The sequence below is a fragment of the Amphiura filiformis genome, chromosome 1 (assembly GCF_039555335.1).
Source record: "Amphiura filiformis chromosome 1, Afil_fr2py, whole genome shotgun sequence".
NCBI classification, from domain to species: domain Eukaryota; kingdom Metazoa; phylum Echinodermata; class Ophiuroidea; order Amphilepidida; family Amphiuridae; genus Amphiura; species Amphiura filiformis.
In genome coordinates this window covers 46747884-46761729 of record NC_092628.1, presented here as the reverse complement: position 1 = coordinate 46761729, position 13846 = coordinate 46747884, and the positions used below count along the sequence as shown (strand labels likewise).

Sequence of the window (13846 nt, the reverse complement as noted above, 5' to 3'; positions counted from 1 at the left end):
TTTCCCGTGAAACTTTGAGATCCATCGGTCATCTATTATGGTGTGAAATCTATCTTTCACCAGAATAACTGATTGATGAATCTCATGTAGGCTAAGTTTCGATTCATAATAGTGTTATTCAAATTATCAGCCACTCAAACCACTTTGGGCGCCGCCTATAATGTTTGTGTGCTTACACCCAAATTGGGACAAGTCAGCACACTCGTGGGTTGTCAAAAAATGGTTGTGTGAAAACAATGGTACCACTTTCTCAAGTGGTGCGCTTACACATAACTTTCTATTCATCACTTATTGACATTCACTTAATTTTAATTTAATGACGGAACTTCTCTTTGTTCGAAACAATGGTAGGGCCTACCACTTTTATGAATAGCCTGTCGGCAAATCAAATCGGCATCAAATGAACTATGTGTTACGTAATATATTGCTTCTCCTTCCTATCTAAGCTCCTTGGATATGAATATAACTGGTAACTTCAATCTTTTGCCGTCTGTATACATATTTCCGCTTATATATTGTTGAAATAGAAAACAAAACCTCATTTTAACACGCTTATATTTTTTGCTACTATGGCCTTAGGGACCGGTTACAAACACTTGTTAGGGGGGCCTGATGCAAAAAGGGGGCCCCATAAAATGTTGACCCTCTTAAGGGGGGCTGAAAAAATGACCACCAATTTTTTGCATCAGGCCCCCCTTAACAAGTGTTTGTGAACGGTCCCTTATTACACACAATAATGCTAATACACATATCTATTACTTACCCCCTTGCTGAATATGAATTTATTTCAGGTTGTGTATGATAAATGCCCATATGAAGAACCAACAAAACGCAACATACAATTGCCATCGTGCAGACAACGGATAATTTACTGCGTGAAGACATCGTCGCCGATTTTGACTGGAAAGAATGAAGTAAAATAAGCTAATGATATTTGCTCGCCGTCGGGATCATTATCTTCCAACCGTAAAATGGTAAACAAAACCGTTTTAAATTCGTCAATATTTCTTACTCTTATGATTTATACGCTTGAATTGTTGTCAAAATTTCGCAATTATTTGTCATTTTACCAAGCCACAATTAGCATTAATTGCACAATATCTTCTCTAAAAATATCGTTCCTAAATGATGATGATAATGGTCTGTGCTAATGATAAGTACTGATACATGTTTTATGTAGTAATTTGAATTTTTGAGCTCACCATTTGATTTTTATGCCAGAGTATTTTGGTAAGGCAAATATATTTTCTAAATCTTTTTTTATTTCCAAGTTTAAGTATATTTTTATACACACTTTATGGGGATATTTTTTAGTCATCTTTGGGACGAAGTTTTTCGTCTCACTAGTGAGGAAAGTTTTTTTTTTAAACTTCAATCCCCCTAAATTCAATTCAATTTCGATTCAAAGTAGTTTCATATTATTAGTATAGAATCAGAATCAGATCTTTCATCTCACAACAAGATATCATTCATCTCACAACAAGATATGGTCAAAGAACGGATACAATTAAGCATCCCACGTACACGTACAATTACATCCCACGTACACTTGTACGTACAGGGCTCCTTTAAGCACCCCCCTGGTGGTGCGGGAGAATGGTGTCATCCTCATGCGCGAAACCTTACGGACACCCTGAAATGTCCGATTTGTATGTTTAGTTTAACACACAAAATTCCAGTGTATATTTGTCCAATATGTCTAACATTATTTAGGCACCTTCATCATTAACACATAGTACCCGGCACACCGTCATCATCCCTATATCTTCGTGTTAAAAATTGCCGTGGTAGTACGATAAATCCTCACGTTTTTCAACAACTACGCATGGTGATTTTGTTCGAGATAGGCCGTGCGACTCAGGCTATGCATACAATTTGAGATTTTGAGAGCCGGCCACACTGTTTCTATTCTATGTTTTACGATTTTCGCATGATCAGTATATGGCTGGCCGTAACCGCCACAACGTGGAGCTGCTACGCGTAGCTTACTTTTCGCTTCGCGGAGCTAAATTGACCAATCATGTTAGATCTTTTCATTACGCGGAGCCAGTTGATGCATCATCGTTCCAGAGAGAGAAAACTCTTGCCAAAATTAATGTTTACTATGTGGATTTTAAATGAATCGAATGTAAATAAACCACCAACAGTTGTACAGGATCAATACCATTGTTTGATTAGTGTATAGTCAATGTTACCTTGCATGCATGTGCCATGTGTGTGGCGTGTTTGTTTGTTTGTCTACTGTGTCAGGCCAGGATCACTGACACCCACGGTACTGATACTGTCATACTATCACGGTGATCATATTGTTGAATGTTGTTGACTTTAAAATAATCATGATGCAGTCATGTCTACAGTAGAATTCACCACGACCTTTGAAGGACTTAAACCCCATTAAAAGCTATTAAACCAAGATAACACTCAATGAAAACAGCTCAACTATGTTACATCAGATCTTCTCTGGTTAAATACACACTGCACTTGTGTCTGTTTTACCTGTGCAATGAACAATGAGCTGGTATTATAGTTTCAGTTGGGTGAATGATTATAAAGCGAACGCAAGGTAACAATACTGTCTGGGCTTTTGTTTACGAAATGAGACAATAGTCTGCTTATTGTTAACCAGCGTTCTTGAAAATGAGAAGCATAATGGTTTGCAGTTCATATTTTTTGGTGTTATCTGTCGTTTACATATCCTTCCTAAAACACAAAAGTACCAATATTTCCAAACACCAAACACCTAAATTAGCTAAAAATTTAGGAAATGTTACAAAACTATATTTTCTAGAATTTCAGAGAATACTTTAAATATTGACTGGTTATTTTTTACACAGTGACGTCATATAGGCAATGGCATAATACTTCTAACATACACTAGGTCACGCGTCAATGGTGAGCGCACTGAGTATTGTGTATAGGAAAACGGGCAGTACCGTAACTACAGTATGTATGGCCTACTACTAGTATATAAAGTAAATCCGAACTGGTTTGCTGAAGGTCGAATTCCGCAGGCCACGCCGCGCAAGATGTACAAATCAGCTCCCGGCGATACACTGCAGATCGCAGAATTGTGTGCATGGTTTACCACCACTCTGCCTAGCTATATAGTTGTGTACAATACTGTATGAGTTTCTTGTGAGTGCATGTCCATCTTAATAATAAGTCGGTTCGTACTTTTCATAAATTACTTTTTGATGATCGTGACCGAGGATATCTTGCAACTACGTGAAGCTCGTCTGGCAAATTCTTAATGACTAAATTCGCTTCACGTAATGAGTAAGTCGTACTTGATTGGTCAGTTTTACCTCCGAGTAATGAAAAACTCTAACATGATTGGTCAATTTGGCTCCACGGAACAAAAAGTCAGCTACGCGTAGCAGCTCCACGTTGTGGCGGTTGCGGCCTACCATATCAGTATCCCATATGATATTTCTATTGTAAGAAAATTTAATTTGTTGTCACGTAAATCACAGGTTTCGTTTAAATGTACTAACTGGAAATTAAATGTACTAATTAGTGAGGACCGGTATTTTGCTGTGGATATGTTTAACTGCAATTTGCGGGTAAAAATTTGAAATCCTGAGTAAAAATTTTGATAATATTTAACTCTTTGAGAAAATTATTTTATAAAGGAATGCTGGTAAAACCAGGTGCAATACAATGTACATTATTGACACACTATCACGCTCTTTATCTTCGTCAATAATAGAATAATCGATTTCAATCGAATTGAATGCATGAGTTTGTAGTTGACTACTGAGCGACCTAAGCGATCGATTTCTAGCCAATCAGATAGAACTCCTTTTCTTGCGTTCAGTGAAATACCACTTGCCTGTCGCTCACTACCACTCGCCCGTCGCTCACCAACGGAGTATTAAATTTATATTTATCGTATAGGACGTCGACGGTGTGCCCGGTACTCCATAAATGTGATGCGATCAAGCCAAATCAGTCGGAACTCGGATATATTAAATTTTCAGTTTCTTATAGGATAGTAAAAAGCATTTACAAAGCTGCATTTTGCAGAAAACCCCATTGAAATTGAACAACCAGTTCTAAAGATATGAGCAATTAAAGAATTTCCAAAACAAAAGGAAATAGTTCATCTGTTTGGCTATATCTCAAAATAAATATTTCCGAGTTCCGACTGATTTTGCTTGATCGCATCACAAATGATGAAGTCCAGCATATTACATTGAGTAGCGTAAATGAGAAAGACATCAAGTTCCCACCAATCTGGGTCTATTAAAGACCCATATATAAAAATAACAGATGTGGAAATAAGAGTATAAATTGACCAGTAGATACCAGTTGTAGTCCAACTAATTCATGGCATATTAGATGGCATAGGGGGAAAGTTGGCCCATATTTGCAAGACTATCCTTGCCTTCAAGGTGAAACAAACCTACTCATGTTACCCTCTGGCCATGGGCTGGCCTGGTGTCATATCTTACCCAGGGAAAGATGACATTCCAATATTGGCCTTTAAGCTTTTAAGTAAGTTATAAGCAAGTCCTAAAGGCTTCACAATTCCAGCCTGCTTATAGTATACATGTTGTACTATTCAAACTATGAAGATCAAAGGAATTAGTCTAGGCCTTATGTTGAACTAGCACGGAGCAAAAAGAAAAAGGTACATACCTTGATGACTGTATTTTAAACTAGCCAACAACAATAAACAACAGTTACCAGAGCAATGACTTCATTCACCTTAATGTAAGTGAATCCCCCTGCACATATAAGTGACTCCCCCTGCACCTGTTTAAACAGGGATTTAATAGGGGCCTATGTATGAGCTGTATGTGAGTTTCACAGGTAGGCCTATTGGTTTAACTCATACTTGCAATTTGTTCTACGTGCTGCCGACGTGCTGTCACTGATTTCTCCGTCTTCTTGTCTATTATTTTCTTTTCATCTTTCAAATTTTACCTAATATTATTGGGGGGTCGGGTATTCGAGCCCCCTCCCAAATTATTAGGGGCTGTGTCCTTCAAATCCCTGGCTCATATGGCATGTATGGCCAATGAATGCAATAAAATACACACATAAAATATGCACAAAAAATCACACTTATAAATAAAAGGTCTAGTATAGTAATAGAATACATTGAATTTCAAACATAATATTGTATCAGAAATAATACATAAATAACAAATCATTAACATTTGTGTGATATACAAATTTCATTAAAACTTCTTAAGATAACTGTAAGTATTACAAAATATAAAGTTAAAACTGCATACTTAAAAGGGCATTTCGTGATCCACAGCCTCATCCCCCCCACTTTTCTCAAAAAAGTTGAGATTGTTATACCACTGGAATCCTCTGGCTACATAATGTTTATGTACCAACAATTTCTTGCAGATTAATTTGTTTAGCAAAAACATAGTCAAATTTGAATTTCGTTCTGGTATACCAGAACGAAATTACAACAGTGGCATATGGAGTAGATCACGAAATCCTCCTTTAAATAATTAATATAGAAAATATATGAAACCATATTATAGTAATCACGTTTTTACACAATTATGTGCTCTTTGAGAGAAGTCTTGAATGCATTGGGTATTGCATGCACAGCATTTATTTAAATGTTATCGGGAAGACTCTATGATTCCATAATGTGGTTCCAGGTACTTGAAACGTTAGCCTGTTTCAGTTCTTATTGATAAATGGAACACGTTGCTATTTGCATTGAAACTGGACGTTGTATGAGTGGGTCAGTGTTTATTGAGAGTGTATATTTGCGAAATGCAATTTGCAAATTGACTTCCACATCAATGGTCAACTTCATGTACAGGGTGTCCCAAAAGTCTCGATACCTTTTTAAACCTTTGTATCTTTAAGAAGAAATGGTATACAAAAATTTGAAAACATATTTGGAAAGAAGACACTTGGGCAATTTTTTTGGTACCAAACTTGCCCCCTTTTGTGCCTCCTACTTAAAAATAATGTTAGATGAATGTATAGGCACATAACGCGTAGTACCATACAGCAGTCATTCCTTTTCTGAACATTCACAGATCTTCTTGGGCTTGCTGATACAGCACGTCTTACTTTATCAATGTTTCGTGTATCGCCTTGTCTTCCTACGTCCATAGCGCATTGAATCACGTACTGATCCTGTCTTAAAGAATTTGTTGACAATGTTTTTTATGCAGCATTTTGATGGTGCTTGAGCATGTCCAGTGAGTTGATAATGTTCGTTGAACTTCTTTTGAGTAAGTTTGACCGATTTCGTTTCGGCATAAAACCAAAGAATGTGAATTTGTTCTTGAATATTGTAAGTCATGTTGATACAACGCCATTTATCACTTATTCGTGCATACAAAATGTCAGCACTGTGCAAAAACAAACCGCTTGAATGCGTTTGCATGATGCCGGGGGGGTAGCAGAGCAAAACAATGGTTTCAACAGGACGGTGCGACTCCACACACAGCCAAAGTGACTCTCCAATGGCTTGAAAATCGTTTCCATGAGAAGATCATGTTCCTCAAAACTGATCAAACTTGGCCACCTCATTCTCCGGATTTAAGTCAACCTGATTTTTTTCTGTGGGGTTATCTCAAAGACAGAGTGTATAGCACAAAACCTCGCAGCATACCCGACTTGAAGGAAAACATAAAGAGTGAGATAAGAAAACTTGAAAGAGACACTTGCAGAAGCGTCATTCAGTACTTCACCGTCAGAGTACGCGAGTGTGCGAATTTATATGATGGACATCTTGAACATATTCCGAATAGACTACTTGCAAAACAAAACAAAAGTCCAAACTACGGAAGAACAAAATAAAAATAATGTGAAGTTGTTGGGAATAGTGTTTCAAGTTGATAATGTTCCTGGTGATTTGTTCCCATTAACCATTTTTGCATATGCGCTATATTCATGCATAATATCTTCTGACTTAGCATGAAAAGGGGAGTTTCAATGTGACAATTCAGTAATGATAGGGGTATCAACTCAATTAAAACATTATAAAATCCTTGAGATAAGGAAAATTACTTTACCAAGTCACTTTGTTAGGATTGTGAGCAAATGCAGAAGAGGGTGTTAATTTGACAATTCGTTTGCATTTAATTAGGTGTTTTTGTTTCTCCGGTTGAAAGAACGATTTTCCAATATGATAAACATTTGCTCGTATCTTCATACTACAACATGCAAATATTAGCAAGTTTGGTACCAAAAAAATTGCCCAAATGTCCTCTTTCTAAATATGTTTTTATATTTTCTGTATACTATTTCTTCTTAAAGATACAATGGTTTAAAAAGGTATCGAGACTTTTGGGACACCCTGTATATCGATTGGTTTGATTTGATTTAATTTATTGATAATCCAGGCAAGCAAACATATAAAAAGCAGAAAAGAAGGCAAAACATAGTCAGTCGTGTCCCTGGCGGATTCCCTAATAATCACTTTAAAATTACTTTAAAATTGTGTCTCATGCAAGATTTTCTTGATCTGCTCTACTGTTGCTAGTACACTACGCTGAAACTCGGGATACTATCAAGAGGCGATCAAAAAAAGGCCACGTGTAAGTGACTGCAGCAAAATGTCTGTCCATTATGTTCTGCTGAGCAGTTGCGTAGCGACGGGGGAGGCAAGGTATGTGTCCTGGGGGCGCCGAATTGACCAATTCAGCATCGATTCTGCGCCCCTCCGAGCGATGAAAGTCAAAATTTTCAGCACAAAATCAGTTGAGACTGAGAGATCATTTTAAGACCTATACCTTATTCAACTTCATGTTAACCAAAATTAATTAGTGGTAGGCCCTATTTGTCCAAATTGTTTCAAGAATGGAGGGGCGCCATTGTGTATCCTTAGCCCTGGGCGCCACAACTCCTAGCGGCCACTGCTGCTGAGTCCAAATGATGTGGGTTGATGGTCACATTCAGATTCTTCACTCAATGCCAATCTGCTTGGCGCTTAAGGGATCTACAATGAGCGTTTATTGCGTTTCGACAGTATTTTTTGTGGGACATGAGAGCACCTCAGACCTATCGAATTACATTCTGAATACGAAGCATGTCTTTCTGATATCAAATAATTTTCATTTTTGAAAATCACAATATAATACAAATTTTATGACAAATTATAAAAATTTGATATTTTCAAATTTTGATATATAACAGTCCTCGAAGTAAATTATATAAATCTAATGATATATTCTTAAAGTGTATGTAGCAGGGAGGAAAAGCCGACGGTCAATTGAAAATTTTGACCTTTCATATTGAAGATATGGATTTTTCCCAAAAAGACCTAATTTTTGTTTGGTGTTTTGGGGAAAAAAATCCATATCTTCAATACGAAAGGTCAAAATTTTCAATTGATCGTCGGCTTTTCATCCCACCTACATACACTTTAAGTATAAATCATCTTTTGTACGTACAGGGCTCCTTTACTTCAAGTACTGTTAAATATCAAAAATATCAATTTTAATGATTTGCCATAAAATGTGTATTAAATTGCGAATTTCAAAAATCAAAATTATTTGATATCAGAATGACATTCTTCGTATTCAGAATGCAATTCGATATGTCTGATGTGCTCTAATGTCCCAAAATAAATACTGTCCAAACGTTCATACCCCAGCCCTTAAAGAATCGAATGCAACGTTTGGCACAGCATTTTTTGTGGGACATGAGAACACATCAGACACATCAACTTGCATTCTGAATACAAGGAATATCCTGATGATATCATATAATTTTGATTTTTTTTTAATTCGCGATATGATACAAATTTTATGTCAAAGTTATTAAAAATTGACATTTTTGATATTTTTGATATTTAACAGTCCTCGAAGTAAACTTTTTAAATCTAATAATAATTATGAAGTACATTGTACTTAAATGAAAACCCGTCTATCATTTGAAAATGTAAAAATTTAAAACGAAAACATTTAGGTCTTTGGGGGAAAATGTGTATCTTATCTTCAATACGAAAGGTCAAAAATTTCAAATGACAGTCGGCTTTTCCTCTCAGCTACATACACTTTCGGTAAATAAAATACATAAAACAGCGTAATTATGTTATAACAGCATGATTTATTACTCGGAGTTTCACGCCTAAAACGGCGATCATCAGATAAATAGCTGACAGTGTTCACCGATGATCGCCGTTTTAGGCGTGAAACTCCGAGTAATAAATCATGCTGTTATAACATAATTACGCTGTTTTGTGTATTTTATTACACGCTCTACTATCTAATTATATCGAGCACTATCTTCAGCTGTTTTGATTAACTAGGCCTATATATTACACTTTAGGTACATATCATTAGATTTATGAATTTTACTTCGACGACTGTCAAATATGAAAAATAACAAAAATATAAAATTTTAATAATTTGACATACAATTTAATTTGTATTAAGCCTATGTCGCCATAAAAAAAAATCAAAATTATTTGTTATCAGGACATTCCTCGTATTCAGAAATCCGAATGCAATTCGCTATATCTGATGTTCTCTCATGTCCCACAAAAAATATTGTGCAAACGTTGCTATCCGATTCATGTCCCATAAAACAAAATACTGTACAAACGTTGCTATCCGATTCCTTAATTAATCTACATGAATTGAAATTTGCCAATCAGAAATTACCAAAATGGAAGGTATATCAGTTCGGGGGCAGTCATAATTCACGGACGTCTCTGATATCAAATACTCTTGAAGCGTCATGTCACATAACAGTATCATAATTATTTCAGAGACGTGATATCACATACCCCCGTATGTGAAATCGCTGACCCGTCTTTGAAATCAGAGACGTCCGTGAATTACGAGTGCCCCCGAACTGATATGGTAAACAGTCGTGCAATTGAAATTGATATGAGTTTTATATTAATTGATTGAATATTTATGGATGATTTAAACGAGAGAATGGCAGCCGTCCAAAACAAAAGGGAGACAAAACAATGAAAGGAGGATATCCTTTGTAGACAGGTAAATAGTTCATTCACATTGAACACAGCCTACTTATTAAAAATAGCATTCAATGATTGATTTTATAAAATCAATGCTTCGGGGCTCGTGCATTAGACGCATCAACATCTTAGTTTACGTGCATTATTTTGTACAATTTCACTCCCAACAAGTGATACGCGTTTATTAACATATGAGAAAAATCGGGGAAACAGGCTGTTGATTGGGTTACGGACCTATATATATTTATTTAGAATTGACCATTCTGAGAATAATATTTATTGATTCAAATCTATATCTATTGAAGATGGCATTTACTGATTTCATGGTGCTGTATACTAACGATAGTGTTTAAATGTTCTGAACTGAAGACAGCTGCCCAGAAAACGCAGACATGCATGTGTTATGATTATGTCGGGGTATTATTAAGGTCACGAAAACGTTTTACACCCTGTATAAGAAGAATTTTACACCCTGTATAAAAAGAAACACCGTAAAAGTTGTTTTCAAAAATGTTGTCAAAATGTTTATTGTAAAACATTTTTGCAAACGTTTAAATTGTTTAAAAAATAATGTGGTCTAGCAAAGATAGCATTCACTGACGTAAATACTGTCTACTAAAGATAGCATTCACTGATTTAAACGCTGTGTATATACTGAAGATCGTTTTCACTGATTTTTAAAGTAAAATTTCTAACTTAAAATTAACTTTTCATCAGTTAAAATTGTTGTCTATTGAAGATATCATTCACTAATTTAAATGTTGTATACTGAAGATAGCGTTCACTGGTTTAAATGCTGTGTAATGAAAATCGCTTTCACTGATTTTTAAAGTAAAATTGTAAATTTAAATTAAAATTTCAACAATTAAAATTGTTGTCTATTGAAGATAGCATTCACTGATTTAATGTTATACTGAAGATAGTATTGACTGATTAGATAGCATTTATTGATTTAAATGCACTGTACTAAAAACCGCATTCACCGATTTAAATACTATCTACTGAAGCTAGCATTCACTGGTTTATATGCTGTGTACTGAAGATAGTATCCACTGACTTAATTGCTGTCTACTGAAGATAGCATTAACTGGTTTATATATTGTCTAATGAAGATATCATTGACTGATTTAAATGTTCTTGAATGAAGTGAACGAAAATTATGTGGTAATCTTGCATTATTACACAGACGAATTCCTACAAATAAATGTATTCATTATAGAATTGCTTTAATTGATTTCCAGTTTTTTCATTTTGTAAAAAGAATATTGAAACATTGGTGCATTTATTTGCGCATGTGAGATTGTACGTATAGTTTTTGGAATGAGGGTCTCATTTTTGTGTGGAGTGAGAAAAGATTTAAAGCCGAAATGTACGATTTTATAATATCAAATTGGTTAATTTTTTTTTAACCTGATATTTTGGCATATTTGTAATATACATTATGTAGCCAGAGGTTTCCAGTGGTATAAAAATCTCAACTTTTTTTTAGAAAAGTGTGGGGGATGAGGCTGTGGATCACGAAATGTTCCTTTAAGGCGACAAAAAAAGAAACCATGTTCTACGGGCGGACAGACCTTTCAAGTAGGGTCGGTCGCCTTTTTTTAAATGACCCAAAAAATCACCAAAATCTGTAAACAATTTGAAATTTGAGGAAAATACAAAAACATTGTTCCTGAAATTTCCGAAATTTGGGTCGGCATTCATTTGTACAGGAATTTTTCCCCCCAAATTTGTTCAAAATCTGGGTCGGTCGGGCCCGTAGAACAGGGTTTTCCAGGGACGGTTTCCACCAAAAACGCTTTTTTTTTTATTAAACATGCTAGACACTTCATATTTGGCGTCAAGGAAACTTGGGATGAATAAAAGCGAAAAATGCACAAAATTACCTAATTGGCGGCCATCTTGTATTTTTAGGTGTTGGATTTCAAAAGAGTCCATGTACATAACAAATCAGGCTAGAAACCTAATTTAAACCTGTAAAATGTTATCTTCAGAAGACAGCATTTAAACCAGTGAATTCTATATTCAGTACAGCGAATGCTACCTTTGGTATTGTATTAAATCAATGCAATCTAGCTTAGTAGACAACATGTTATCTTTAGTATACATTATTCAAACCTAGATACCGTGAAAACTCGATAGTTAGCATATGTGCTTACTATCGAGCGCTTTTAAATGTAAAAAATGGGGTTTTGAGCAAATCATCGATACACATAGTTATATATACGAACAAGCGCTCGATAGTAAGCACATGCGCTAACTATCGAGTTTTTACGGTATGCTATCTTCAGTAGACAGCATTAAATCCAGTGAATGTTATATTTAGAGAGCATTTAAACCAGTGAATGATATCGTCAGATGGCAGCATATCTTCAGAAGATAACCATTAATATAAACCAGTAAATATCGAATGCTATCTTCAGTAGAGAGCATTTAAATCAGTGTTAAATCCACGAAAACAAACTTAGTAGACAACATGACAAGATTTTTACAGATTTAATTGCTCAGTGCTGAATATATTGTTTACTGCCCAGCAAACACATAATTATATGCGTTAAGGTTAGCAACTATTTGAACTGTTGCGATTTGGTACTTCACAGCATCTTGCGAATGGTAATAAGCTTGAGCAAAAATTGCATTGATCATTTCATAGCGAATGCGTAGAAGAATTTAAATATCACATATACTTTTGTATGTCTTGTGGTTCTTGAGTTATGTTGTAAGCAGGGGTGAAACAACAACACTTTTGTAAAACGTACAAAACTCATTAACAACAATAAATCAAGCAAGTTTTCAAAGTATATGATTTGTAGAATGAACTTTTACAAAATATCAAAGTGTCATTTTTCAATAATATATTGATTTAGATAATGAAAATCGACTTTTTGGCTGCTTCTACCAACAATACCTCGTCTACTCTTAAAACGTTATTTTGGATTTGGTCCAATCTATAACATTTAAATATCTGGCTATATAAAGGTCATAAAAATGTTTTAAATATTTTGTATGAAAACGGCAACAAGTTTTTATAATGCTGTCAAAATGTTATTGTAAAATATTTTGCCAAAGTTTAAAATGTTGCCAACATAACACTTGTATAACTCGACACTTAACCTTTTCTGGCAACTTTGTCTAACCTTCCACGAAAACATTTTGTGTTAACTGTGTGATTAATAACCGTACTAAAACAACATTCACCTGTTTTAATAGTTAAAAGTGCATTAACACTAGGATCCACAGCATGCTCATCTATCAGGGGCACAGTTCTTTAACCCCAATACATTTGTACATTTATTGAATGACCTTTGACAATTTGGGTACAAAAACTGCAACTTGAGGTCAAATTTTGCACTATGGTTGTTTAATTCAGGTTATTGAACAATGCCATTGGGATGAGGCCATTATGGGGTCAAAACCACTAAAAACGAGCAATTCGGCGAAAATCATGTCGCAACCATTCAACTTAATATATTGTACCAATGTGGATCGTAATATAAGGAAATGATATTGGAATATCTTTAACACATAACAGGCTATAATATCTGAAAATTTGATCATTCAAATCGTATTACTTTGGAAGTAGCGATGTTTCGAAGTTGGCTGAGTGGTCAAAACCCTATGTCGCAAATCATGAACTTCACATATTTGTGTAATGTCCTTAAAAGGAACACAATGAATATGCCTTGAAATATATCCATATATATGGTCCATAGTGTAACTTATCTCCTCAATATAGCAGTAACTGATTTAAATCGAAACCTTGCAACAAAAAAATGAAACTGATCAAGATACTGGTATGGAGTGTAATCCTTTATGGCTTGGAGGGCTGGAAGCAGATGAGAACCGGGTGTTTCTGGAGAAGAATGCTAGACATCAGTTGGAATGAGAAAAGAACAAACATGAGAATCCTCGATGAACTTGGTG

At 35.2% G+C, this 13846-nt stretch overlaps 1 protein-coding gene across 1 annotated transcript in view; it reads right to left on the bottom strand.

The window, feature by feature from the left end:
- The window catches only part of LOC140147871 (alpha-N-acetylneuraminide alpha-2,8-sialyltransferase-like), a 36507-nt gene that overhangs the window by 17230 nt on the left and 5431 nt on the right, over positions 1-13846 (bottom strand). The window contains exon 2 of the mRNA XM_072169652.1: positions 764-900. Within this exon, the coding sequence (XP_072025753.1) occupies positions 764-900 (137 nt within the window). The remainder of the gene's footprint in view (positions 1-763; positions 901-13846) is intronic.